Source organism: Callorhinus ursinus, unplaced genomic scaffold (assembly GCF_003265705.2).
Source record: "Callorhinus ursinus isolate GAN/ISIS: 27379988/994484 unplaced genomic scaffold, GSC_fseal_2.0 scaffold2, whole genome shotgun sequence".
NCBI lineage: Eukaryota > Metazoa > Chordata > Mammalia > Carnivora > Otariidae > Callorhinus > Callorhinus ursinus.
In genome coordinates, this window is record NW_027397064.1 from 107,643,355 (window position 1) to 107,669,593 (window position 26,239).

Consider the following 26,239-nt stretch of genomic DNA (forward strand, 5'->3'; position numbering starts at 1 on the left):
CATGGGCTTCCCTGAACCACCCAGAGCTGAGGGGGCTGGGGGCTTGTCTGTGAGTGAGGTTCAGGGATGTTTTATTTCTACAGGACTGGATATCTTCATTATTAAATGAGAGGGTTATGATGGCTAAGAGTAACTGGAAACTTTTCCAGCAGTGACTTTGGGTCAAAGTGCCTGTCACAGGCCAAGCCAGTCAAACACCTGATTGAAGAGGAACCCGGGGTGGGGAGGGGGTCGCCTACAGATCCTGCAGCCCAGGGCCTTGACCTTCCTGGTGTCTGACTATTGAGCTATAGCTTAGTGTGGAGGACGGCCAGTGTCCCTCCAGTCATTCTGCGCCGTTGGCCCTGCTACCTTGACAGAGCAGCTTTGAGCTGATTCTCACCACGCACCCGGCACCTTCATCAGCTCTCAGACCCGCCGGGCTCGGACCCCTTTCACAGGACCAGCACATTTTTAGAAATGGAGTTTGGGGGCACCTGGGTGGCTCAGTCGGTTAAGGTCCTGGGATCGAGCCCTGCATCACGTCGGGCTCCCTGCTCAGCGGGGAGCCTGCTTCTCCCTCTCCCTCTGCCTGCTGCTCCCCCTCTTGTGCTCACTCACTCTCTCCATCAAATAAATGAAATCAGAAGAAAGAAAGAAAGAAAGAAAGAAAGAAAGAAAGAAAGAAAGAAAGAGAGAGAGAGAACGAAGGAAGGAAGGAAGGAAGGAAGGAAGGAAGGAAGGAAGGAAGGAAGGAAGAAAAGAGGAAGGAAGGAAGGAAGGAAGGAAAGAAAGAAAGAAAGAAAGAAAGAAAGAAAGAAAGAAAGAAAGAAAGAAAGAAAGAAAGAAAGAAAGAAAGAAAGAAGGAAAGAAAAGAAAAGAAAAAAAGAAAAGAAAAGGAAGGGAAGGGAAAGGAAAGGAAAGGACAAGAAAAGAAAAAAAAGAAAAGAAAAGGAAGGGAAGGGAAAGGAAAGGAAAGGACAAGAAAAGAAAAGAAATGGAGTTTGCAGTCTGAGAACCCTGAGGCAGGGAACAGACTGCAGGGCCCACCACTCTGCTGGTTCACACCCAGGATTCTGTCCCGGTCCCAGCTTGGCTGCGGTGCCCGCCCTGCTCCTCCCTTCGTCACTCGTGTCTCTAGATCTGTCCTCAACTCTGAAGGCCAGCTGACCCAAGTTGACAGGTCCCCAGAATCCTAACACAGCAGCTATCCGGTAGCTAAATCGATCATTGCTAACAATTACTGGGGGGAAAAAGAGGTGTAGCTCCCTGAAGAACCTAATTTATAGTCAGTTTGGCTGGTTAGTGAATAGTAATGAAAAAGAAATGAATCATGAGGTAATTAATCAATCCAGTTGTTGGCTTTCGAAGACACGTTTTATTGTGGAAATGCACCCACACACGTACACAAAGCCGGGAGAATGTCATGAATCCTCCATGTACCCTTCACCCAGCTCCAACAGTTCTCAGCACTGGGCTAATCTCAGTTCACTTTGTCCTCCCCACACCCCCCACCACCCCCACACATCACCCACCCCCCACAGCAACATTATTTTAAAGCAAATCCAAGATGTCATAGCAGCTCATCCACAAATATGGCCCACTGGTATCTCTAATTGATGTCTCCAAGAGATAAGATCTCTCTCTTTTTAATGTAATAACTACTACTAGCACACTAAAAAAAAAAAAAAACAGTAATTCCTTAATATCATTCAAATACACAGTCAGCATCCAAATTTCCCTAATTATCTCTTAAATGTCTCTTTACGAGCGGTTTATTTAAATCTGGATTCAAACCATGTCCAGCATCACGTGTGGTCAATACGTCTCTTAATTCTCTCGTAATCTGCAACAGCCTCCTTCCTCTTTTTCTTTTTCCTTGTCACTTATTTGCTGGAAGAAATGGAATTATTTGTGAGGTAGACTTCACCATATTCTGGATTCTGCTGACTGCATCTGCATGGAGTTGTTTTGTTTTGGGGTTTGGGGGTTGTGTTTTTTTTTTGAAAGCTGTTGTGTATTTTATGATTTTTCCATTTAGGGGCGCCTGGGTGGCTCAGATGGTTAAGCGTCTGCCCTTGGCTCAGGTCATGAACCCAGAGTCCTGGGATGGAGCCCCGCATCAGACTTCCAGTTCAGCAGGGAGTCTGCTTCTCCTTCTCCCTCTGCCTCTCCCCCTGCTTGTGCTGTCTCTCTCTTTCTCAAATGAATAAAATCTTTAAAAAACATAATAATTTTTCCATTTAAAGACCACTTTTTTTTTCATTTCAAAACCATTTTTTTATTTGAGTATAGTCGACACAGTGTTACCTTAGTTTCAGGTGTACAACACGGTGATTCCCCCACTTGATACATTACGTTACACTCACCACACATGTAGCTCGCATCCATCACCATACAACCCATTACAATACCACTGACTGTGTGCCCTGTGCTGGGCCTTTTACTCCAGTGACTTACTCATCCCATAACTGGAAGCCTGGGCCTCTCTCTCTCCCCTTCACCCATTTTGCCCACACCCTGCCCACTTCCCTCGGTCATCCATCAGTTTGTTCTCTATATTTACAGGTCTGACTCTGCTTTTTGTTGTCATTTGGTTTTTGTTTATAGATTCCACTTATAAGGGAAATCATATGGTATCTGTCCTGGAGTTTTAACATGTCCCTCTATAACTTGTGTTTCCTACAAACTGGTAGTTGATCTACAGACCTCTCCGGTACAATTTCCATTTCTTCGGTAAGAACACTATAGTTGTGCCAGGTGCTTCTTGTTGTGTCACATCAGGAGGCTCCTAAGTTCTGTCTGTCCCTCTCCCCAGGGAGATGGGACCGCAGGCTCGAGTGTTACCATCACCTTCACCACATGCTCATCGCCGGGCGCGGCCCCGCTTCACCAGAGGGGTCGCCTTGCAGAATAAGAGTCACTTCAAGTTGCTGCGTTCGTCTCAATACTTTTTAATTTCAGTCACAGAATAAAATTGTAGCTAGCTTATAAAAGTCTATGAACCTCAAAGCAATCCAACATCTTGTCAGTCACTATGACACAATTTCGTATTCAACTGTACATATTTTTACTGTGCTCAGACTAGAGTTATTCTGTCTTCACACGCAGATTTAACGCTGTTACATACTTTAACAAGGATAGTATGTGAAATGGCTATTATTTCTGTTTTATTTAAGGGTTATTTTGCAGCATGACTAAAGTGCGGGGGAAGATGTATGGTATGTATTAGTAGGGAGGTGATTTGGGGGAAGGATTATGTGAAAAGATTTGTGGGATTGAGAAGAAGCGGTTTCAAGCATGACTATGCAGGGAGAATGTTACAAAATGGTGTTCTTTCTTATTAGTGATCAGCAAGTAGCGTGAAAGGCAACAGAGCTTGGTGTGAGTGAACAATCCTGAGGCCCAAGGTGTCCGGTTGGAGCCTTACATAAGCACCAACAGCTGGATCACATTTCCGGTTCAGATATTTAAAATAACACCATGAAGATCAAAATATTATTTTATCTATAGCATGTCCACTTTTATGTTTATTTTTCCTTGAAATAAAAATGTTCTAAAGTTACATGGCTTTCCACAATGCTTGTCTAATTCATTTTTCTCAACTGAGGCAATGAAATTCCACACAGATTTTCTTATACATCTTCTTAGGGTTTATACTCGGTTAGAAAACCCAATATTTCTGGATTTCACAGGAGTTCTATTTTTTATTGATAATTTCTTTCAAACAAAAGCTAATCTTCAACTTCTTTAGGAGTTACTAGAAAAGGAAGCGCCAGTTTGGAGAGAAAAATAAGAATATGGTTCTTTTAATTTTGAGCCCTTCAGCAGGATCTAAATCTCAGGTGCTCAGGATAAAATGTTGACTATGGTGCTTTCTTCCCATACTCACAGTACTACAGAGACATTCGTAATGTTCCCTCTTCAAATTGGAAACAGTAAGTTGCATTTGCCTCCTGACATAGAGTCCTGGTACAGTATTACAGAGCATATATTCAAGCACGGAATTTATAAGTAAACAAACATTTCCTTGCATAAATGCATAGGAGACTATTGAATATCAAGTATAGCACAAGGGTAAGACCACAGAGGAGACACCAGGATTCAGTGCCCCTCATTTTTAAACAGTCGTTTCTCCAAAGAAAAAGCAACACTGGTTTGCAAAAGTCAAATAATCTTTTCAAATTACTCTGCATAAAGATGTACAAGTCTCCCAGAACATGGGGGGGCAGTTTATTACAAAGACAGCCTCTAAAAGGGACGGCTTCCCTCCTCCGCCATCATCAGTAACATTGGAACACCCGGTTTGTGTCAGGAGGCTGGCTGGGTTTAAAAATCCAGGCTCACTTTCTATTAACAAAACGCACGTGGATGGGCCCCCCTGGCATCAGCAGCCCATGGGTTTTTGCAGGAACGGCTTTAGTCCAAGAGGATGTTTTGATCTCAAAATGTTGAAGCAACTAAGAAGAGAAAGAGAGAGGGGGGATTCAAAATGGGGACAACAGAGGCCTCGCAGTGCTCTGAATGAGTGCCCCTCATCTTCCTGCGGTGGCCATGGGTTGCAGGGAACCCAGGAAGTGGGCACGGCCGTGGTGCAGGACACCAATCGCCGGTCAGGGGGATGCAGGGGATGCTGCGGGTCTGAAAGCAGCACTAGGTCCTGCACAGGAGCCCGGCCTGTCCACTGAGCAACTGGGAAGTTCATGTGACAAAGATATGCAGACACAATATTCAAATGACTTCCATTTTCTCAGCCATTTCAAAACTCCAACTCCTCTGCTTCCTCTTCAGGTCGAGGTAGAGAAGTAATCAAAGGAGCAAAGAGAACAGAGGGACAAGTTTTCCCTCCGGCTGGGAACCTGAAGTGACATAGCACAGCACAGCACACTGCTGTTGGCAGGTGAATCACCCAAACAGGCTTCAGTGATTGATGTCCTCAGTTTAAATATTCTCGATCTGTACCTTTGATTCCATTTCTCATTTCTGCGGTTCAAAAGGAGAACCAGCTCTACCATTCAGGGTCAAACTGGAAAGTACCTCAATAGTGAGTTTTAGGGGCGCTGGGTGGCTCAGTCAGTTAAGCGTCTGCCTTCAGCTCAGGTCCTGATCTCAGGGTCCTGGGTTCAAGCCCCGAGTCTAACTCCCTGCTCAGCAGGAGAGTCTGCTTCTCTTTCTGCCCCTGCCCCCACTTGTGCTCTCTCTCTCTCTCTCAAATAAATAAAACCTTTAAAAACACACACACAATGAGTTTTAAAGAGCACCAAAATATCCAACAGCTTAAAGCAATAACCTCTGCCACCAACTGGCCCTGGCCTGATGTTCAAGGTCAGGTTGGCTTAGGGAACTGAAGGCAACCTGCTCTAAAGACCCGTGTCATGGGCACCTGGGTGGCTCAGTCGTTAAGTGTCTGCCTTCGGCTCAAGTCGTGATCCCAGAGTCCTGGGATCGAGCCCCGCATCAGGCTCCCTGCTCAGCGGGAAGCCTGCTTCTCCCTCTCCCACTCCCTCTGCTTGTGTTCCCTCTCTCGCTGTATCTCTCTCTGTCAAATAAATAAATAAAATCTTAAAAAAAAAAAAAGACCCATGTCAGAGCACACATGTGTTCCTGGTGGGGGTGGAAGGGCCGTGCTCACCAGCACACTAGCTGCTGGTCCCTACTCTGCTGCCCACTGGGTCCAGAATAAAGTCCAGCCTAATGAAGTGTCAGTTTTGGAGAACATATAATGTCACATGGGATCCAAGCTGCCCACCCCCACCCTGCCCCGACTCCCTCTCCAGCCTCGTCCCCCAAGCAAAGCAGCAGGACCCACTGATGGATCCTCAGGTGGGCTGAGGCTCCAGGGGAGGTCAGGCAGGGAGAAGGGGCAGGGCTGACTGGGGACATATGTTGGACCCCCTCCATTGTCACATTTCAAGAGCCAAGCTGAATGACCCGTATTTCGGCAGCTCCAACACATTATAGCATCGAGATAGCTTCAGCAAAACATCTAACCTCTGACCTTCAGTTCTGACTCCACAGAACTGCTTGCACACCCCACATGGCAGGAGAACTCACGTGTAGGTCTCCTCACTTCAAGGCCAACGTGCCACATGGCCTTCTTCCCTTTCTGAGTGGGCAACACTACGCTCGCTAAAAAAAAAATCCAAACTACACAGAAAAGGTACAAGCAAAAAACAAAGCCCCTCTTGCGCCTCAAGTCCCAACTCCCAAAGAGCTAAAATGTATTTCCTAAAAGTTCTCTGTGTGATACAAATACCCTGTTCCCATTTGACAGTGCTCCATTAACGTCCTTTCCCTTCCCGAAGCCAAAGGCATGTGCCCTGTCCTACTGGGGGAGACTCCATTTATTTGGTTAAGGAAAGCCCGTCCGTTACTACTGTGCTAAGAGATTTTCTTCCTGAATGTGTGTGGAATGCTATCAATTCTTTCTGGGGGTGGTCATATATTTTTCCTCCTTCAATTAGCTATTGTGGTAAATGATATCAACAGATGTCCCTGAGGTGGGCCATCCTTGCATTCCTGAATACACCTGATGTGCTGGGGATGCACTTCTGTTTCCTATGCTGCTGGATTTGGTTTACCAATTTCTCATTTAGGATATTTTCCATCTTTGTTAATAAATCAGATTGGCCGGTAGTTTTCCTTTCCCGTATTATCCTCTCCAGGTTTTGAATATTGGGGCTATGCAAGTCTCATAAAAATGAGACTTCCTTTTTCTAGTCTCTGTTTGTATAAGATGATGATTACCCATTCATGAAGGTTTGATAAAACTTGCAATGAAACTGTCTAGGTCTGGAACATTTGGGAGGTAAATCTTCTTACCACCAACTCCATGTATTCAGTATCTGAGGTCTATTGTCCTTCGAGTCAATTTGGGCAACCTATGTTTTCTAGTACATTGTGTATTTTATCTAAGTCTTCAAATGTATTAGCAAAAAAAAAAAGCCATTTGTGGTATTTTCTTGATTTAAAAAAATCAACGACTGCACTTTTAGACATGTCCCCTTTCTCATTCCTAGCATGGCTCATTTGTGCCTTCTCTCTCTTTTTTTTTTTCCTTGACAATTACAAAAAATGATGCTCCGTTTCTCTATTTGCACAAGTAGAAATGAGGACTCAAGGAAAAACTGCAGCAGGTACATTTGTATGTTAATAGCACCAAACAAACAAAACCCCACCACTGCCACCAAACACCCCGTTTCTGACCCCCTTCCAACGGGAGCACCGGGCAGGGCTGGCCTCTGTGCCCTCAGCTGCCATCTTGCTCTTGTGGTGTCCCCTCCGGTTCTTCAGGCAGCCAGAACGGGGGGGGGGGGGGGGGGGAGTGCTAAGCTCCACAGCCAACTTTCCGTAGGAAGCGGCGTCTGCCTGTCCCGGATGCGGCTGCAGAATCTATGGAGCCAATGTTATGGAGCATGAGACCTTCTTGAACACCCAAGAGCAGACACTCAGAGCAGGTGCATGGACAACAGCCGCTTCCACTTCTCCGGCACAGACTGTGTCCTCACACACCCAAGAAGTAGGTATTTGGCCCATTTCGTGCATAAGGGAATAGGCTCCGCATGGTTGAGAAACCTGCCTGGAGTGTCGGAACTGCAAACAGTAGAGCTGGGATTTGAGTCCGCTTGCCCCGGAAATGCCATCCACGCCGCACCGAGCTGCCTCTCACATCAGACGCCGCCGGGATGGGCCAGTGTCCGCAGGGCCCACACCGTCCCCAGGAATGGCTGCACTGGTAGCAACACCATTGAGCCTGGCCAGCAGCCACCGCATCTCAACTGAGGGTGGGATGACCGTTTGACACACTGGTCACCGGGCTTCCTCCCACCTGAGCCGCCCAGCTTGAGAGGCGTTCTGCTCCCACGCCTCCTGCTGCGTGCTCTCCGGCTGGGCAGAAGCCCCCTCAACTTCCCAGCTCTCAGAGCCGTCCCCAAGTGCTGACTGTCCAGAATCCCTCTCCACCCCTCCCAGGCTGGCCAGGCTTCCATAGCGCCTCACGCTCTCTCAGGCCATCTGTCATCGAGGTCCTAACCTCTCAGTGTCCTGCTGTAAGCTGCAGGAGAGCACCCCCATGACATAGAGAGAAATGGAGGAAGGAGTCAAGACACCTGGATTGTGCCATGCACCTACCACTCTGTGACCATGGCAAGTGGCTCCAGCTCTCTGAGCCTCAGTTGCCTCCTCAATAAAATGGGGATCCTGGGTCACCAGGTAATCTCTACATTCTTCCAATGCAATGTCAATGGCAGTAGCTCCCAAACCTTGGGCCAAGGTCTTCCACGGCTAAGATATGTTAACAGTAGTCTTCCTAAACTTGCAGGGAAACCTGATGAGTAGAATTTTCTCTACTAAAGTGTTTTCTTTTATAAAATTTCCTTCAAACATGATTTAACTTATGCTACAGCACAAACTGAAATACAGTATAGGCAGAAAAGCATCATTTTAATAGTAAGAGATTAAATATAACAAAACCAAGCCTTCCTGCTGTTTCACAACCTAAACAAGTGTGAGAACCACTGCACGGCCTAAGTGGCTGGTTCACACGTCTCTCAGAGTGCAGCCCAGCAATCACTGGCATCAGAACCCCCTGGCAGCCCCATCCCAGACCCACCAAATTCCTATCTCTGTGGTGGCCCAGGAACCTGCATTCTAAGGATCCTCCTAATGCCTTCGCTGTTCCAAAACGTTCGAAGACCACTGGTTTGACACCTTCCCGTTAACTTCTGTTGAGAGCTCCTCATGTGATGAAGAGCTGAGCTCTTGGACCCCTGTAGACCCACCACAGCATGCACACCTCCCAGTCCTCAGGCCTCCAAGAGCCCTAACTGCTGCTCCACGGTTCCAAGGAGAAAAGAGGCTCAGTGGGTGGTCAGGGGACCCAAGGGGGTGGAATTTTAAAATATAAAAGGGATTTAACATGAAGCTAGTGCATTTGAGTTCTCCAAATCACATCTCCTTTCCCACCTAAGTCTTGGTCTGGTGGAGCCCAGGAAACGAGGTTGAGGCAGAAGGCCGATGTCTGGCCCCCACACGCCTACCTGGATCAAGAGGAGGTGGATCTCCAGCTCTGCGATTCTCTGCCCGATGCAGCTCCGAACCCCGTACCCAAAGGGGATGGACCCAAAGTTGTCAACTCGGTCCAGGCTTCCCTTCCGCAGCCAGCGCTCCGGCCGGAACTCCCTGGGCCGAGGGAAGTTCTCATCCGCATAGGATGTGGCATAGTGGCAGAGGGCCAGCTGGGTCTGAGGACACCATTTGCAACAGAAAAGGAATAAAGAATAGGATCAGGCAAAAGCAGAGCAGAGGCAAGAACCCAGTTGGCCAGTCCCTCCCGAGGTGCTTCTGGCCAGAAGGAGCCACGTAAGGGCCCCCACAGACAGCAGTCCTCCTTCAGTGGATGCCCACCTCTCATGCCACTGCAGCCACTGAGGAGATTCAAGTCCTTCAAACCCCCCCCTCACCCCGACAACTGCTGTGTCCACCATACCTGAGGGAGGGAGGAGCTACAGAAACATCTGGCTTTGCTTTTGCCAGGGCAATGAGCACCTCCTTGCTTCCAAAGCCCCATCTTCATTATAAAATACATGCAGTAGGAAAGGAACCTATTGATATTTGCTTGGGCTCAAGGACTTCCTAACATACCAGCAGATTTCCCGCTCAGCCACCATGGCAGAGCCCAAGTCCCCACACCCTGGCAACCAAACTCACGCCTTTGGGAATCAGGTACCCGCCAACGACCAGGTCTTCCTGGGTGACTCGGCCGTTCCCTGGCAGCACTGGAAACAGCCTGGAAAAGAAGCAGGAATGGGGTGGTCACTTTTAAAGTACTTTGCTAAACTTTCAAAAATCTGGTCATTTTGCCATTTTCATTTTTCTAAAACGTAACACGCGGTCCAGTTTCAACTAAGAAATCTCATAAGGATCTTCATGGCTCCTTAGCTTTGGCCAGGGAGTATTCTAAGGTATGGGAAAACAGGTCCCCTAGTCAAAAATGTTTATGAAACACAAAGCAGAGTTTTGAACGTGCTACTGTGTTCCCAGAAGGGATAATCCCAAGTCCGGGAAATTTATGTGCGCACGTGACTCCCTTTATCAAGAACAGTCCACAGGACTCAGGGGCCCTGGAAACACAGGTTGAGAAATGCTCTACTTCAGCTTGTGGACTGTCTCCGAGAAGCAATTCAGAGAAAACGCTGAATAAAACTGCAATCGACAAATACCAGTAAACACATAGCTAGCTTTTTTTCCCCTGAGGTTAAACAACATGCTGTGGATTGAGGATGCACCACAACTTGAAACACCATTATCAAGTTTAAAAGAATTATTGTAGAGTACACCATGTTGCCACTTCTACTCTTCTACATGGCAGTTCCTCAACAGAATCCTTGAACCTCAGAATCCTTGAACCTCAAAGGAGGAAGAAATTTCACTCGCCACCTGATCCTACCTCCCACCCAAACCCACCCAAGGCCACCCATATCCCTCACGTCCAGGCTTTTCCGAGTGTTGTTAAAGCCCTGTCCAGGAGCGAATAAGTCCATTTGGTGTCGCCAATCCAACTAGCATATCCACACGAGAACCACAGTAAACAGGTTTGGTAATTAAACAAACATCCCAAAATATTTTCCTGATCAATCTATCTTGTTCTGCTTTCCTTTCAGAGGAACAGGAACCATGGAGTACTGATCCAGGAGCATGCTGGGGAGCTTGGTGAACCAAATGACTAAAACAGGTACCATGTCATGGGGTGATGGCTCCAAAAAGCTTTATGAAGAACAACTAATATTTCAGACCCTAAAACAGAACAGCCTTTCTGCTATTCTGACAAGGGCAAAGAGGAAACAGATAGTTATAACTATCTCCTTCCTAAACATTTCGGTCACTGAAGGTTGTTGGCCCATTTGTTTTGGACCCGGTTTTTAAGTCCAAAGCATAAATCATAGTGATAAAGAATCAGAGACTTAAAAGACAGTTTTTGACATGAATTTTGATGAGCCTTTTACCTCAGCGTTTCCTTCAGCAGAGCTCTGACCAGTGGGACTTTGGGGACGTCAGCTGCAGTTGGGACATGCCTTTCCCCCAAATTCTTAACGATCTCCCGGTACACGGTCTGCTGCACTTCCGGGTGCCACGCGAGAAGGTACACTGCCCAGGATAAGGTGAAGGACGTCTAATAAAGAAACCGGCAGGCACAGGCACGTGGGTGAGTAACACCAGGATTTAAGTAGCAGGCAACGTCGGCCAGGAAGTCACGTGAGCATAAGCACATGTGCAAAGTCATGTCCGTTCAACTCTGTCTGAGCACGTTAGGGCTTAGCAGAGCAAAAGCTGATTTTCCCTAAATCATGCCAGAAAAAAAAAACCAAGTATTTTTGGAAAGTAGCATCAGCTATGTGATTCAATTGCTCTTTCAATGAAGGGGTGCAGAAATTATTTTTGAACCTTTTGGAACACATAAGAGCAATTCTCTTCGATGGTGTCTAAGAGGACCTAAGGATGCTGGTCAAGCCTGGAAGTGGTGCCGGGAACTTTCTGTGACCTTCTTTGTAAGGGCCATCTGGTTTTTTGCTAGAAACAGAGCCTGCCGGTCAGCCCGGGAACTGTTCAGTCTGGCACTGCGCAGGCCCACGATGGCTGGGCGGGGCCTGCTCTGGCCGCCTCAAGGGGTGGGGGGCGGTATTTGTCCTCCACTGTTTCCATGCTTTTCTCAAGTAAAGCAACCTGTAAGGATTTAATAGATCATTTATGCAAAACAGTACCATTTTTTTATACCATGTCTGACTGAAGAATTACATTTCTGGTTATTTAAAATAATTATATCTTATTCTCCCAGGTTCCAAGACTCTCACTACATTTTCCCTATTACCTATGTGACTGTATTTTACTCTCATAAACAAGGAAAGTCCACAGTATAAATGCCTTTTCTTTTACCTAAAAAAAAATCTAAAGTCAGTAGACCATACTGCTATCATTTCCCTGTCATAGATATTATCTGTTTTTAGAGGGCAAGCTCTCCTATAATATATATAATGTTCAAGTTCTTCCTTATAAATGATAAGGAAAAAATTTAGAAATTTCTATTAAAATCACATTTCTGTGGAAAAACCAAATGCAGTATATCCATACAATGGAATACTACAGGCGTACCTTGGAGATATTGTGGGTTGGGTTCCAGACCACCACAATAAAATGAGTATCACAATAAAGCAAGTCAAATGAATAGTTTGCTTTCCTAGTGCAAATAAAAGCTATGTTTACATTACACTGTAACCTATTAAGTATCCAATAGCATTATGTCTAAAACAACAATGTACACACTTTAATTTAAAAATACTTTGTTGCTAAAAAATGCTAACCATCACCTGAGCTTTCAGCAAGTCCTAATCACCCACTGAGCACAAACCAGTGATTCTATTTTTATATGTTATTATAACAAATATAATATATACTTATATATTATATATTATAACAAATATAATGTGTATTATATATTGTTATAGCAAATATAATAATAATGAAAATGTTTGAAATATCATGAGAATTAGCAAAATGTGACATGGTGACACAAAGGGAGCAGATGCTGTTGTAAAAATAGAGCCAATAGACGTGCTCAGTGCAGGGTGGCCACAAACCTTCAATTTGTAAAATAAAAACGACACACTAATCTGCGAAGCACAGTAAAGCGAGGGATGCCTGTACTCCATAATAAAAAAGAATAAACTACTTTGATATGCAACTACATCGGTGAATCCTGAAATCATTTGCTGACTGAATGAAGCTGGATGCAAAATACACACTGAATGATTCCATTCCTATAAATTGCTAGAAAAGTGCGAACTGATGCTCAGCATCAGAAAGCAGATCATCGGTTGCCTGGGGCAGAGAGAGATGGACTGAAATGGGAGTAGGGAAATTCCAGGGGTGGTAGAAATGTTCAGGATCTTGATGATGGTGGTAGTTTCATAAATGATCGCATGTGTGCTTACCCTGTATCTGCCAACAAGTTATATCAAACTGTACGGTTTAAAAGGATGCAGTTTCTTTTGCTTAAATTATACTGCAATAAAGTTTTTTAAGTAATATTTTAGAAAATGAATATGAATTGTAAGAACGCTTCTGCTGATGTGGCCTCCAGGGGCCTCTGGTAGGAATGGTCCTTTCTGCCCTCCACCTCATGTGATGCTCTTAGTTACCACCAGGGGCCCGGAGGGACAACGCACCCAAATCCGCTTAGAGGCAAGGCCAACCACTCACTCATCCCTTCCCCATTCAAGCAAACCCGCACCACCCACCACATTCACATGACTGATTAGAATTTTCATTGATCACATTGATTTTATTGGTTAGCCTGATACATGTTTTTGTTTTATTGTTGTAGAAGATCCATAAGAATAAGGAGTTTTTAGTAAGTTTTTTGCTTTTACATGTTTATGTGACATTATCATAAAAACAATGTCAACCCTGGGGGAGGGGGTTCTCCCTTTAAACAGAAGGTCTGTGCCTTATTCAAGTTCAGGAAGCACTCCTGTAAAGGAAAAGCTTTGAGGTCATGAGCTTAGTTGTTTAGTTTTGAAAGGCTTTGGAAAGAGTAAAGCACCAGGCAAATCTTAATTATTTCACTCAACTAACTTTTCCTCTACCAAATACTAAAAGCCCAGCCCTGCTTTTTCCTGTTTCACTACTTCTTTTTAGCAAATTTTAAAATTTCTCTGTACATATATCCATATGAATATCAGTTTTCATACATGAATAAATGTATCCTATTACACATATGTTTTAGGAGGAAACTTGGCTCCTATCCCCCCACAGCCCTCCATCCCCCAGGCAGGTAACCCATGTTAACAACCCATTGTGCACCCTCCATACTTCCTCCACACTCATAAAATCACATACAGGTACGGACATGCACACAGACAGGCAGGGGCCGGGCCACTGTTTGTTTTACCAACAGGAGCACGGCATACACAGGTTCTGCGTCTTCATTTCTCACTTAACAACAGGGGATGCAATTCCCACCCAGTCCATTGACAGTGCTTTGTTTCATTCGGATATTCATCTTTCCTTGGTCATAGTAGATTATTCATCTGCTACAATAAATCTATTCATCGGGATCTTACTTAAGACTGATAGACATGGGGTGCCTGGGTGGCTCAGTTGGTTAAGCGTCTGCCTTCAGCTCAGGTCATGATCCCAGGGTCCTGGGATTGAGTCCCACTTTGGGCTCTTTGCTCAGTGGAGAGTCTGCCGCTCCCTCTCCATCTGCCTCTCCCCCCAGCTCATGCGCTCTCTCACTCTCTCTCTCTCTGACAAATAAATAAATAAAATCTTAAAAAAAAAAAAAGACTGATAGACACACATATTCATAAGTCGAACTGTTTATTAAACTTTTCTTTCTTTATGCTCTCATTAGCAGGTTTGGGTTTAAAAGTGACGGTGGCTTTATAAAATGAATTAGGGAGTCCTCCATGACCTGCAACACTTTAAATCATAAATAATAAGGTTTCTAACATCTGTGCCTTCTTCATTTTTGATATTATGAAGCAATGGACCAATGCTTGCAAATCGGGAATGATTTTTTAACTTTAAAACACATTGTTACTTTGTGTGCATGATAACTGAATGGGGGTTGCATTTTTTGCAGAATTATGTTTTTACGTTTTAAAATACATGTATATTATTTAAAAGTTAGAGTTTCCTCCTGGAGATGTTCAGCAGCGAAGCAGATGTTCAGTTAGCACCAACACATATGCACATATAAGATTACTTGGAAAGGCCTCCGGCTTCAGCTGTACTTTGCTTATCAAGAAGAGAGCAAGGCCAAGACGCTCACCGTGTCGACGCCAGCCAGCAGCATCTCTGTGATGTTGGCGTAGATCTCCTCCAGCGTCAGCTCCTGGCTGAGGAAGAGGCATGTGAGCAGCCCCCCACTCACGCTCTCCCCGCGGTCCATGTGGCACTGTATGTCCCTCAGCTTGTTGTCAACGTGGATTTGGCCTGTTTGAAAAGAGTTATTTCTTTTGAAATAAGTTTTGGTTGAGAGTAATCTCTTCATCCTCCCAATAACTTAATCTGTGGCAGGTTCCAAAGCTAAATGAAACCCAGGTCGATTTACTGTCAACCTGGGAAGCTCATCCACATGCTTGTTTGTATAAATGAATGAAAAGTTAAAGACAGGGGCACCTGGGTGGCTCAGTCGGTTAGACATCTGCCTTCGGCTCAGGTCACGATCCCAGGGTCCTGGGATCGAGTCCCATGTCAGGCTCCCTGCTCTGCGGGAAGCCTGCTTCTCCCTCTCCGACCCCCATTCATGCTCTCTCTCGCTATCTCTTTCTTTCTCTCAAATAAATAAATAAAATCTTGAAAAAAAAGTTAAAGACAAGCTAAGCATCTCTTCCTCTCTAAAAATAATGCAGAAGATATTTGCAAATGTTTGCTTTACTCATCAAAAAGCCAAGAAAGCTTTGGAGTAACAAAACTACAGATCCCTTCTTTTTTTTTTTTTTCCTACGTTTCCAGAAGACGGAATGGCGTGAGCATAAAGGCCATGTTACATAAAAAGATAGTGGCACTTTCAATCCATAAGAACTTACGTATTCAAATGAATGTTGGCCTTCAAAAGACACTATGGACACATCTTTCAACGTTAGTGTTGTTCTAAAACCGTTGTTCTAACAAACATTTTGCAAATCTTTTTTTTTGGAAATTCTTGGTTAGCTATGTAGGGAGACAAATGTCGCTTTGCTGGGTTTGAACACGGTACTGTTTCCTCATTTGTTTTGCCAGAGGAATTTGTCTCTTTCCAAAAAGCTGCAAATGAGAATGGTCGAGTGAAAGCGCACAGGCCCAAAACGCTGTCTGCATCTCAAGCACTGACAGAATTATTGAACCAAAGTCATCATCTCCCTTAGACAACATTTACTTGCATAAATCACCGCTAGCATGTTTGTCACAATAAAAAGAATTAAAAAATGAGAAATCGGTCGTGTTGCTGATAGTGGCAACCCACATGCATCTCGTCATTTGAGAAGCCGAGCCAAATCCCGGGTCCAAGTAAAAACATGTAACTGCATCAGGCCACCCTCCGGAACGTCACCCCTCCGGCAGCATGAGCATCAGATGCACCACGAGCCGTGCAGTTGTGTCAACTGGTGAGACAACAGGTGCCCCTCATTCTTCTCTTACTGAATTTGAAGAGTCCGTCCCAGGACCTGCAGAACTCCCGCCAGGGTTTCGGAATGAAGGGGCGCAGCCACCTGGGGATGGCGCCCGCGTACATGGAGGTCTTGAACATGCTGAACATGAGCCCCAGAGCCTCGATGTAGTCCACAGTGGGCTGTGGGACGCTGGTCTCCAGGCAGCCCAGGCGGCTCTCATAAAGGATGGTGGCCACCCCTGCACAGGAGACAGAGTTTAAAACCCTCTTCTTCTCCATTACTCACAGTATCAACATGCAATATCTAGCCATAAAAGTAAGTTGCAAAAGCAATCGAGGCACCTTCCTCCAGCAAGGTTCTGTTTTATCACCAGAGGTTTTCTCTACCAGGTCCTGAGCTACAGGGCTCTAAGTATTCAATGCTGATGGAAAACAGGTCAGCAGGTCATTCCTTCTGCCTGGCAGGGCTCAACCGCATCACACCCCCTCCCTCCCTCCCTTCCCAAGGGTTTGTTCAAGACCCAGGATGCAAAGTCCCTAACCTTTTGGTCACTTGCCCAATGTTGGGGAATTGAAAGGTGGCTCCTCTGGGCCATGAAGCGGGGAGCCCCAGAGAGCCTCAGGAGCAGAGGAAACAGCTTCAGTGAATCAGGAAAAAGCAGGATTTTCCGCTGTGTTTACAACTCATCTCTCTGTTGATTTCGTTACTTTGTTCAGGGAGCATTAATATAACTTTAAAAAGTTAACTTAAAATTTAAATTTGAAATAAGGTAAACTCACTTTTAAAAAAAAAAGGAGAAGCCTGAAAGAAGGTCCTTGGGAAAAAGCAAAGTACAAAACAAGATGTTTGGTTCACTACTGTTTTGTTTTGTTTTGTTTTTCAAGTAAAAGGTAGGGACACCTGTCGGCTCAGTCGGTTAAGCCTCTGCTTTCGGCTCAGGTCATGATCCCAGGGTCCTGGGATGGAGCCCCACATCGGGCTCCCCGCTCAGCGGGGAGCCTGCTTCTCCCTCTGCCTGCCACTCCCCCTGCTTGTGCTCTGTCTCTCTCTCCTCCTCTGACCAAAAAAGAATATTCACATGTATCCCTTAAAGAAACTGGTGACCTCCCTGGGTCAGGAGAGAGGGAGAGGGCAGGGACTTTTCAATGACTACCTTTGGGGTTTGATTTTGACTTTAGGACATGGATGGGAATGTCCTACCCATCCCACATGAATTTTAAAAGCTAGAATGACTGTGGTAGAGGCCCTCTAAACTTCTGTTTGCTACAAACTGTGCTAAAGCAAAATGTGCAGGAATTAGGAGCATGATTCTTGAGTTAAAAAGACCTGGATTTGAAACTAAGTTTCTGCCACTAAAAATGGAGGCAGGTTTTCAGTTTCCCCACCTGTAACCAGTGGTGGTGGTACACCCGGCTAAGTTAACTGTGAGGGCTACGGGTGTGTATGTGCGGGGCTCAGCACAGTGCCTGCTGGGGACACAGGGCATGCCCAGTGGATGAGAACTATCATTTTGGGCAAATGTCCTGTCTTCCATCTACCTCCTGACTTCGCCTCACCTTCCATTGAATATTTGAAGAAAAGGTCATTGACATTGGTCACAGTTTCTCCATCTTCTGCCTGGCTCTTGAGGATGTAGATTCTTTTAATTAAATCAGCAATAACTTGGTTGATTTCTCCTGAAAAAATGGCCACATCTCTTGGTTTCAGAATTCTTTGTCTCAATACACGTCTCATCTTGAGCCACTGTTCACCCTCCCTAGAAAAGTAAAGTGAGTTTCAAATAATCTTACTTCCATTGACATTCTGGAAAAGAACTCAGGGAACCTCTGAGAGTTTCCCCAGCAATAAAAAAGCCAACAAGGTCTGCCAATCCAAATGGAATTAAGATACTGTGTAGGGAGAGGAGAGTAATTTCAGCCTTGCTGTCTGTTCCCCTTGAAGCAAACTTTAAGGGGAAAAACTGCCCCTGGGAATCATCTTTATGAAAGTAATATGATTTCCTTTGAAAAACCTTGCAAAACTGTTATAATAATGAGACACGAGGCTGTTGTGATTAGCAAAAGAGAAAAAGGTTTATGTGTATGAACTCCTGAACCCTGAGTCCTGAACTGAGCTCCTGGGCGGAGAGTGGATAGTGGATGCCAAGCCGCAGGTGATGGTGCAGAGAGCAAAGAGCTTTTGCAGCATTTGGCCACTCCCCTCCGGGGCTGGACCAATGGGGAGGAGGTGTTTGATTATTTCCCTCAGAGCAGAAGTTGAGGGACTCTGGTGATATCCAGTCCCAGCTTTTATTTACCTCATCTGAGAATCCTATGGTTGTATTTCTCCCCAGTTCATGCATAGAGTATATATACATAATACATATATATTATCACAATAAATAAAATCACAATAAAATTTCTAAACCAAAGGGATTTGGACCAGGGGATACACAGATGCTCTGTGTTCTCCTTCCTGCCTAGGACTGTGCTGATTAGCTTTTAGGGGCACAGAGGTGTCGGTGAGCCTTGTTTACAAATAATAATCATAGCCTGTTATGAGACGGGAACAGCATCACATAGCGATCCATGCAGGAAGGATCTTAGCCCCTGTTCAGTACCTCCTAAAACAGCTGCTTGCCTCCTTCCCTGCCCACAGATCAGCTCTGTGATGCCCCCCTCCCTTGGTTGTCACTGAGAGGACACCTACAGCCTCCGAGCACTGCTTGAGAAACAATTCCTCCCCTCTCCCAAGCTAGTGCGACCCACACTTATCTCTTCCCAGAGGAGAAGGGACAGGGCCCTCAGCACCAGTATTTAGGAGATCATGCAAAGAGGCTATTTTGACACTACTCCACTGGGAGTTGTACAGTTTACTAAATACTGGTTTTCAGAGCCCAGCCTCCAGGCAGGGGTCCCCCCACGATGGTCCCCCCAGGCCACATACTCACGCTGAGATGAGCCCGGTGGATCTCCCTCGTAAGTGTCGGTACTCCTGCCAGGACCCCATGTCGGCTCTCTGGGGCGCGGCCCCCTCTGCCCGGAGCACCTGAGCCACCATGTCTCGGTCTGCAATAGATACTACAGACTGAAGACCAAAGTGAGACTTGAAGATTTTTCCATATTCCTGTGTGTGCTTCTGCTGCAATACCATGGAGAAACCAAAAAAGGAAAAAATACAGATATGATATATCTTTGACATAAACATTTCTATGTGTTAGGGGAGAGAAAATTGGGGCAGAGGAAAGCTCTACATTATACAGAGCTGAATCAGAGTTGTAACTTTACATATTCCTGAGATAAATGTAATTTCACATCATTAACCATATTCACATAAGTTTTCTTATTCTTTAGAGCTATGTTTTTAACAATACTTAGCTGTGTGGAGCAACAGGAGAGAAATATCATTATGGATGGGAATGAACTGCAGAGCCTTCAATGGCCTGAGCCAAAAAGACTGTGCCAGCCCCTGACCCAGACCCTCAGCCTCTCTTCCACCCTGTTCTGCAGAGAGAGCGCCCTCTGCAGGCAATCTGTAATGAACCTGTAAAAATGGATCCCTGCAAGAAAATGAAAAGGCATCCAGATTAGAAAGAGAGAAGTAAAGCTACCTTTAATCAGAGATGACATGATCTCCCATACAGAAAATTCTAAGGAATCCACTAGAAAACTATCTGAACTAATAAGTTCAGCAAGCTTGCATGATATAAGATCAATATGCAAAAGTCAGTTGTATTTCCATACACTAGCAATGAACAATCCAAAAAGAAAAGTAAGAAAACAATTCCATTTATAATAGCATCAAAAACAATAAAATGCTTAGGAATAAATTTAACAAAAAAAGTGCAAAACTTCTACTTTGAAAGCCATAAGAGATCATTGAAAGAAATTAAAGGAGACCTAAATAAATGGAAAGCTATCCCATGTTCATGGGTTGAAGGCTTAATATTATTAAGATGGGAATACTCCCCAGATTGACCCATAGATTCAACATAATCTCTATCAGAATTTCTGTTGACCTCTTTGTAGAAAATTGACAAGCTTAAAATGGAAATGCAAAGGACCAAGAATAGCAAAACAACCCTGAAAAAAAAAAGTTGAAGGCTTCCCTTTTCTCTATTTCAAAACTTGCTACAAAAGCAACAGTAATCAAGACAATGTAGTACTGACATGAGGATAGACATCTAAACCACTGGAGTAGAATTGAGAATTCAGAAATAAACCCGTACATCTCTGGTCAATTGATTTTCAACAAGGGTGCCAGTGCCAAGACAATTAAATAGGGGAAGAATAGTCTCTTCAACAAATGGTGCTGGGACAAATGGGTATCTACAGGCAAAGAATGAACTTATACCCTTCTCTCATACCAGATATAAATATTACCTCAAAAGGGTTCAAGTCCTAAATGTAAGAGCCAAAACCATAAAATTCTTAGAAGAAAAGATAGGGGTAAATCTTCATGACCTTGAATTTGGCAATGGTGTCTTAGATATAATACCAAAACCACAAACAACAAAAGAAAAAGTAGATAATTGGACTTCATCAAAATTTAAAACTTTGGTGTTTCAAAGGACACTATAAAGAAAGTAAAGGGTAATCCCCAGAATTGAGAAAATATTTGCAAAGCACATATCTGATAAGGGACTTGTATGTAAAACATATAAAGAACTATGACAACTCAATAAAACAATGAACCAATTAAAGACTGGGCAATTATTTGAATGGACATTTCTCCAAAGAAGATATACAAATGGATAAAAAGCAGATGAAAAGAAGCTCGACATCATTAGTCATCAGGGAAATGCAGATCATAGTCACAATGAGATACCACTTCACACCCACTAGAATGGTTGTAATCAAAAGGATAGGTAATCACAAGCCCTGGCAAGAATGCAGAGGAATCACAACCTCTTACATTTGCTGGCTGGAATGTACATACTGCAGCCACTTTGATAAACAGTCTGGCAGATTCTCAAAAGGTTAAATTCGAGTTACTATTTGACCCTGAAATTCCACTCCTAGATATATATCCAAAGAAATGAGAACATATGTCTATACAAAAATAAACTTATACTGAACGTTCATAGCTGCATTTTTCACAATTAGGAAAAAGGTGGAAACAATCCACATGTCTGTCAACTGATGAATGGACAAGCAAAATGTAGAATGTCCCTTACACTGGAATATTATTTGCCCATAAAAAGAAATGAGGCACTGGTACCCACACAACATAGATGAACCTTGAAAATGTGATGCTCAGTGAAAGAAACCAGACACAAAAGACCACATGTTATGATTCCAGTTATATGAAATGTCCAGACTAGGCCAGTCTACAAAGACAAAAAGTAAATTAGTGGTTGCTTATGGCTGGGGGGGATGGAGAGTTGGGGAGTGACAGCTAAATGAAACAATATGGGGTTTCTTTTTAAAGTTATGAACATGTTCTGGGGCGCCTGGGTGGCTCAGTCATTAAGCATCTGCCTTCAGCTCAGGTCATGATCCCGGGGTCCTGGGATCGAGGCCCTCATCAGGCTCCCTGCTCGGCGGGAAGACTGCTTCTCCCTCCTCCACTCCCCCTGCTTGTGTTCCCTCTCTTGCTGTCTCTCTCTCTCTGTGTCAAATAAATAAATAAAATCTTTTAAAAAATGAATAAATAATAAAAAATAAATAAAGTTATGAAATGTTCTAAGGTTAAGTGGGGTGACTGTTGTATGGTATGTGAATTATATCTCAATAGCTCTAGTACCAAAAAACAAAGAGAAATCACAATAAATGTAAATGGGTTAAATAAATAAATAAATGAGAGAGAGAGAAAGTACCCTTCAGCCTGGCTCAGCATGGCAGAGCCAGGTCTGAGCATATGGGGGAAATGACTGTCTCTCTTTGGTATCTGTCAACATTTCTCATCACCCCAATTCTCAACCTCAAAAATAGCAGGCCAGAGAGTCCATTGTCTCTCCATTCTTCCTTCTCCTCAGGTAGAAGATACTCACTTCCTTATCAACCTGGGTGAAGTCCTCCCACCCAGAGATAAAAACACTCAGCCTCAACTGGAAGGTGTTCCTCTGGGTCTCTGAATGGGAGCCATGGATGAGATGACTGTTAATAGCCAACTACTGGGAAATGAGTCATTCTCCAGGCAAATCCAGCTACTGAACAGGCACCATCAGCACTAAGGAGCAACTGACCAGGCACAAGAAAGAACAAGATGGATGACCCAGATAGTGTACAGCACTTTTTTGCTAGTGGACCACAGAACAGTACAGTCAGTCCTGGTACTTAGAATTTGCATAGACATTAAGAGCACAGACCCTGGAGTTTGAATCTTAGCTCAGTGTGTACTAGCTAGGCAACCTTACCCACTGCACTTCAGTTTCCTCACCTGTGAAATGAACAAATAATAGAACTTCTCTCACGTGTAGGACTAGAACTGTGCCTGGCACATGAAAAGATTTCTAGAAGTGTTCATTATTAGTATTTACATGTTATGATTATAACTTACAAAGCCCCTCCACAGCCCTAATCTCATTTGATCACATAATAACTTGTGAGATGGATGAGGATTGTCAGACTCCTGCACAGACAAGGAAAATGAGGTCCAGAGAGAATAAGTGATTAGCCAAGACTCCACAGGTGCACGTAGAGGCCAGCATTTGAACACAGGGCCCTCCTGCTCTGTCACATCTGAAACAGCCTCTAGCAACACAGGCTAGGATGTTGCTCTGTCACTAATTAGCTGCGTGACCTCGGGCAAGTCACTCAACCAACACTTGGGTCTTTTCCACCTGTACGGGAAAGACTTGAACCATACAGATGACAGGCAAGCTAACACTGTGTGATCACAAGTCTAATAAAGTATACTGGACGTAATGGTAACAGAGTAACTGTCTTCCTCCTACAAGGGCCTCAGGAGCAAGCTGGAGAGCAGGGCAGAGGTTTTTACTAGAAGCTTATTCAGTCTAGAGCAACCTGCAGTGGGGTAACCCAAGGCCATAAAGCACTCCCTGGGGTCCTCAGAGGGGTTGCAGGAGGATTCCTGCTCTTGTAAATGAGTGCTATTTGGTGAATAAAGGAAAAGGGAGCCCAGAAGGACAACGGAGCTGGGAACAGTTGGGGCCTGTCTACTGTGTTTTGAGAAAGCACAGGTGAGTCAGTTCCGTGACTGTCCTCTGGCAGGTGTGTGCCACCACTCAAGACCATCACGGTGATAGGTGTAGTCTGAGCCTTGGGCAGGAGGGCTGCATGTAGGGTGATGGCAGGAAGCAGGGCAGATGCAGGGAAAATGCCCCTCTGAACTGAGACACTTTCTGGTGGTGGAGAGGTGGCTCTCTAGGCCGCTCCTGCTAGAGATGCAGGTTTTAACAGCAGTCAGCTTCTCAAAGAAACCTGTGCTGCGGAACCAACTGTGGGCTTATGCCGTGAGAATAAAAGCAGATGGCAACAGAAGGGGATAAAAGTAAAAAAAATAAATTAATTAAAATTAAAAAAAGAAATAAAAATATCAAACTGTACTGACTTGTCCACAATCAATAACAAAACGTGTTTTTCCCCATTTGAAAACTATCACACCCTGATATCTTATGTCCAGATTCCACAGGGAAAAGAAAGAAAATCCTTTTTGACCCCTAGAAGCATATCAGGCGAAAACTGTGTAGGGTTGGTGTGGGGATGGAGAGGAGGGTCTGGAATTTCAAATTAAACCTTCTCCTGAGTTCTGTTTTTTCTCCCAATGAGGTTTCTGCTTCTCCAGCCCAATCAGGGCTTCTGCACCATCAGGTATGTTTCTTGGTTGAGGGAAGGCACGAACGACCATGACCGCAGACCAGGTGGGTGGTCACGGAAGGCTTCCTCGGAGAAGTGCTTTGAAGGATGGTTTTGAACAAAAGTAAGTGGGACGGGGGTGGGGGGAGGGTGTTCTTGGAAGCGATTAGAAGGCCCAGATCCCAGAAAGAAGTGTGCGCTGGGGTGGGAGTCCTGAGGAAATGAAGAAGTCAAGTAAGGAAGCAGCTGCAAGAGCGAGAGGAAAGGAGATCCCATGACCCTGGCAGGTGGAGGGTCCCACCTTGCAATGAAAGGCGCAATTTGGGATGGGGAAAAGAAGGGCAAAACTCAGGGTCGAGATGAGAAACTGTAGGCTGACATGTCCCAAAACTTCCACAGGTTGTTGGAACGACTGGGTACTAACTAGGTCCCTGCCCGAGTCCTGGCTTGCAGCCGAGGTTCATTTACATTCGTGTGGCGGCCTCATCATTTGGAGGCTAAGCAACCTGTGGCCTCCGAACCTCAGATGTTTGGGGGAGGGGGGCGTGTTTGTTTTCCATTTATAAAACACAAGCAAAAAGGACCAGAAAGGAACGCAACATGACCTCGGCCGGCCGTGTAGACACGGTGCTCTGGAGAGCTCAGAGCAGCTCGCAGCGCTCCCGGGCCGGGCCCCCGACGCCCCTGCGAGAGAAGGAGCTCTTCTGGGGCCCCCTCGGGGCCATCCCGGGACTGAACCGCAACTCCCTCCGCTGGGCTCCGCAAGCCTCCTCCCGCGGGGGTCCACCCTGAGCGGGACCTCCTACCTGGGGACAGCTCCCCGGCACCCCTCCTCGGGCTCATTCCCCAGAGCCCTCTCCCCGGCTCGCCCAGCCCGGAGACCCCGCCCTGGCGCCCTTCCTTGAAGCCCCTTTCTTGGCGCCCCCTGCCCGGCGTCCCCTCCCCGGCATCCGCTGCCCGGTGCCTCCTTCTTGGGGTCCCTCCCGGGCGACCCTCCTTAACGTCCCCTTCCCGGCCGGGCTCGGCGCCCCCTCCCCGGCGTCCCCCTCCCGGTGTCCCCTCCCTGGAGTTTCTTCGGGCACCCTCCGCGGCGCCTCCTTCCGGACGCCCTCCGGCGCGCGCGAGGCCTCCGCGCTCAGAGGAACAGTCCCCTGGCCCGCTCCCCTCCCGGCCGGGCGCGCGCTGCTACCTGGATCTCGTGGATGCGGCTGAAGCCGTCCTTCCAGAAGAACTCCACCAGGTTGGCGAGGGTGCGGGGCCCCGGCATGGCGGCGAGGCTGCGGGGCCCTTCGGCCCGGCCCCCGGCCCGCGGCGCTCCCGGCCTCCCCACTCCTTTGTCCTCGGCCCGCGTCCCTGCCGGCAGCCGGGCGCCCTCGGGCCGGGAGGGCCGCGAAACCCCGGCGCTCAGGAACCCGCCTCGCCCGGCCGCCGGGCTCACTCGGGCGTTCAGGATTCGCGCCAGGAGAGCCATTGCAGCCATTTGGGTTGGTTGGTTGGTCGAAGCAATTGTTTTGTTTGGGGAGATGCTGCCCTTTGGGGTTGGTTGCTCTTTGCTTCAATGTGTTCGAGCAGCGCTTCTTTGAACTCATACCGCCTGGGCATCAGTTTACACAGACCATTATTAAAGGCTCCCTCCCCTAAGGCTGGAAAAAAAAAAAAGAGGCTGCAAGAGAATGAGGCGGTTAGCTTTTCTTCACATCACATTAATTCACCACTTAAGCGTTGTTCGAAACCACAAAATTTTAAGTTCAACCCCACTTCTGACCATGGCCCAAAAAAAAAGAAAAAGAAAAGTCTACTGGAATTTTCAAAAGTATTTTCTTCCTTAAAAATTACTGTGGAGGGGCGCCTGGGTGGCTCAGTCGTTAAGCGTCTGCCTTCCGCTCAGGTTATGATCCCAGAGTCCTGGGATCGAGTCCCGCATCGGCTCTCTGCGCCGCGGGAAGCCTGCTTCTCCCTCTCCCACTCCCCCTGCTTGTGTTCCCTCTCTCGCTGTGTGTCTCTCTCTCTGTCAAATAAAGAAATAAAATCTTTAAAAAAAAAATTACTATTGAGAGTACACCCAAAAAATTTAATTCACTATATATATATGTTTTAGAAACTGCTCTTCATGATTTCAAGCTATACAGTTATAATTCAACATGCAAAAATGTTAGATGATTTGTGCATGTAGTTCATGATATTGTAAAATGGCCACATTATTATTTTACCACAAGTTTCCATAAGGATAATTGTGCAGTCTCCGTTTGGCTTTCATGAGTCTCCTGGATTTTATGCCGGCACACCACTGCAAGTAGTGAGGAAGTGTGGTGCTTGAACATTGGCTTGCGTATTTGGCAAGTTTCTGGTGTCTCTCAAGGATCACAA

The 26,239-nt window shown here is 45.7% G+C and overlaps 1 protein-coding gene and 1 long non-coding RNA gene across 5 annotated transcripts in view; one reads left to right on the forward strand and one right to left on the reverse strand.

The window, feature by feature from the left end:
* Positions 1-11,554, forward strand: part of LOC141371236 (uncharacterized) — a 93,462-nt gene extending 81,908 nt beyond the window's left edge. Inside the window, exons 2-3 of the long non-coding RNA XR_012376027.1 lie at positions 10,641-10,711; positions 11,003-11,554. This is a non-coding gene — a long non-coding RNA (uncharacterized lncRNA). The remainder of the gene's footprint in view (positions 1-10,640; positions 10,712-11,002) is intronic.
* CYP27C1 (cytochrome P450 family 27 subfamily C member 1) lies at positions 1,538-25,545 on the reverse strand. Of its 4 annotated transcripts, none has more exons than XM_073885378.1 (9): positions 25,062-25,194; positions 19,063-19,253; positions 17,690-17,889; positions 16,162-16,371; positions 14,810-14,973; positions 10,983-11,149; positions 9,688-9,766; positions 9,018-9,221; positions 1,538-1,872 (listed from the first exon to the last, which is right to left on the reverse strand). In XM_073885378.1, the coding sequence occupies exons 1-9, from the start codon at positions 25,137-25,139 to the stop codon at positions 1,810-1,812; spliced, it is 1,356 nt and encodes a 451-aa protein (XP_073741479.1). In that variant the 5' UTR covers positions 25,140-25,194; the 3' UTR covers positions 1,538-1,809. The 4 variants fall into 4 exon arrangements, with proteins under 4 accessions (XP_073741479.1, XP_025711050.2, XP_073741478.1 ...); XM_025855265.2 differs by lacking the exon at positions 1,538-1,872 and adding an exon at positions 1,934-4,439 and having other exon boundaries at positions 25,062-25,545; XM_073885377.1 differs by lacking the exons at positions 1,538-1,872; positions 25,062-25,194 and adding exons at positions 1,935-4,439; positions 25,311-25,545.
* Between the last annotated feature and the right edge of the window lie 694 nt (positions 25,546-26,239).

What these genes read in the sequence shown, in the direction of transcription:
- CYP27C1 (XM_025855265.2), bottom strand. Translation starts at nt 25,352, where the DNA reads ATGGCTGCAATGGCTCTCCTGGCGCGAATCCTGAACGCCCGAGTGAGC. An exon ending in TCCACCGGGCTCATCTCAGC is followed by an intron (nt 17,890 to 19,062) that starts GTGAGTATGTGG and finishes TTACTTTTCTAG; the next exon opens with GGAGGGTGAACAGTGGCTCA. An exon ending in GGTACCTGATTCCCAAAGGC is followed by an intron (nt 9,222 to 9,687) that starts GTGAGTTTGGTT and finishes TGGTGTCCTCAG; the next exon opens with ACCCAGCTGGCCCTCTGCCA.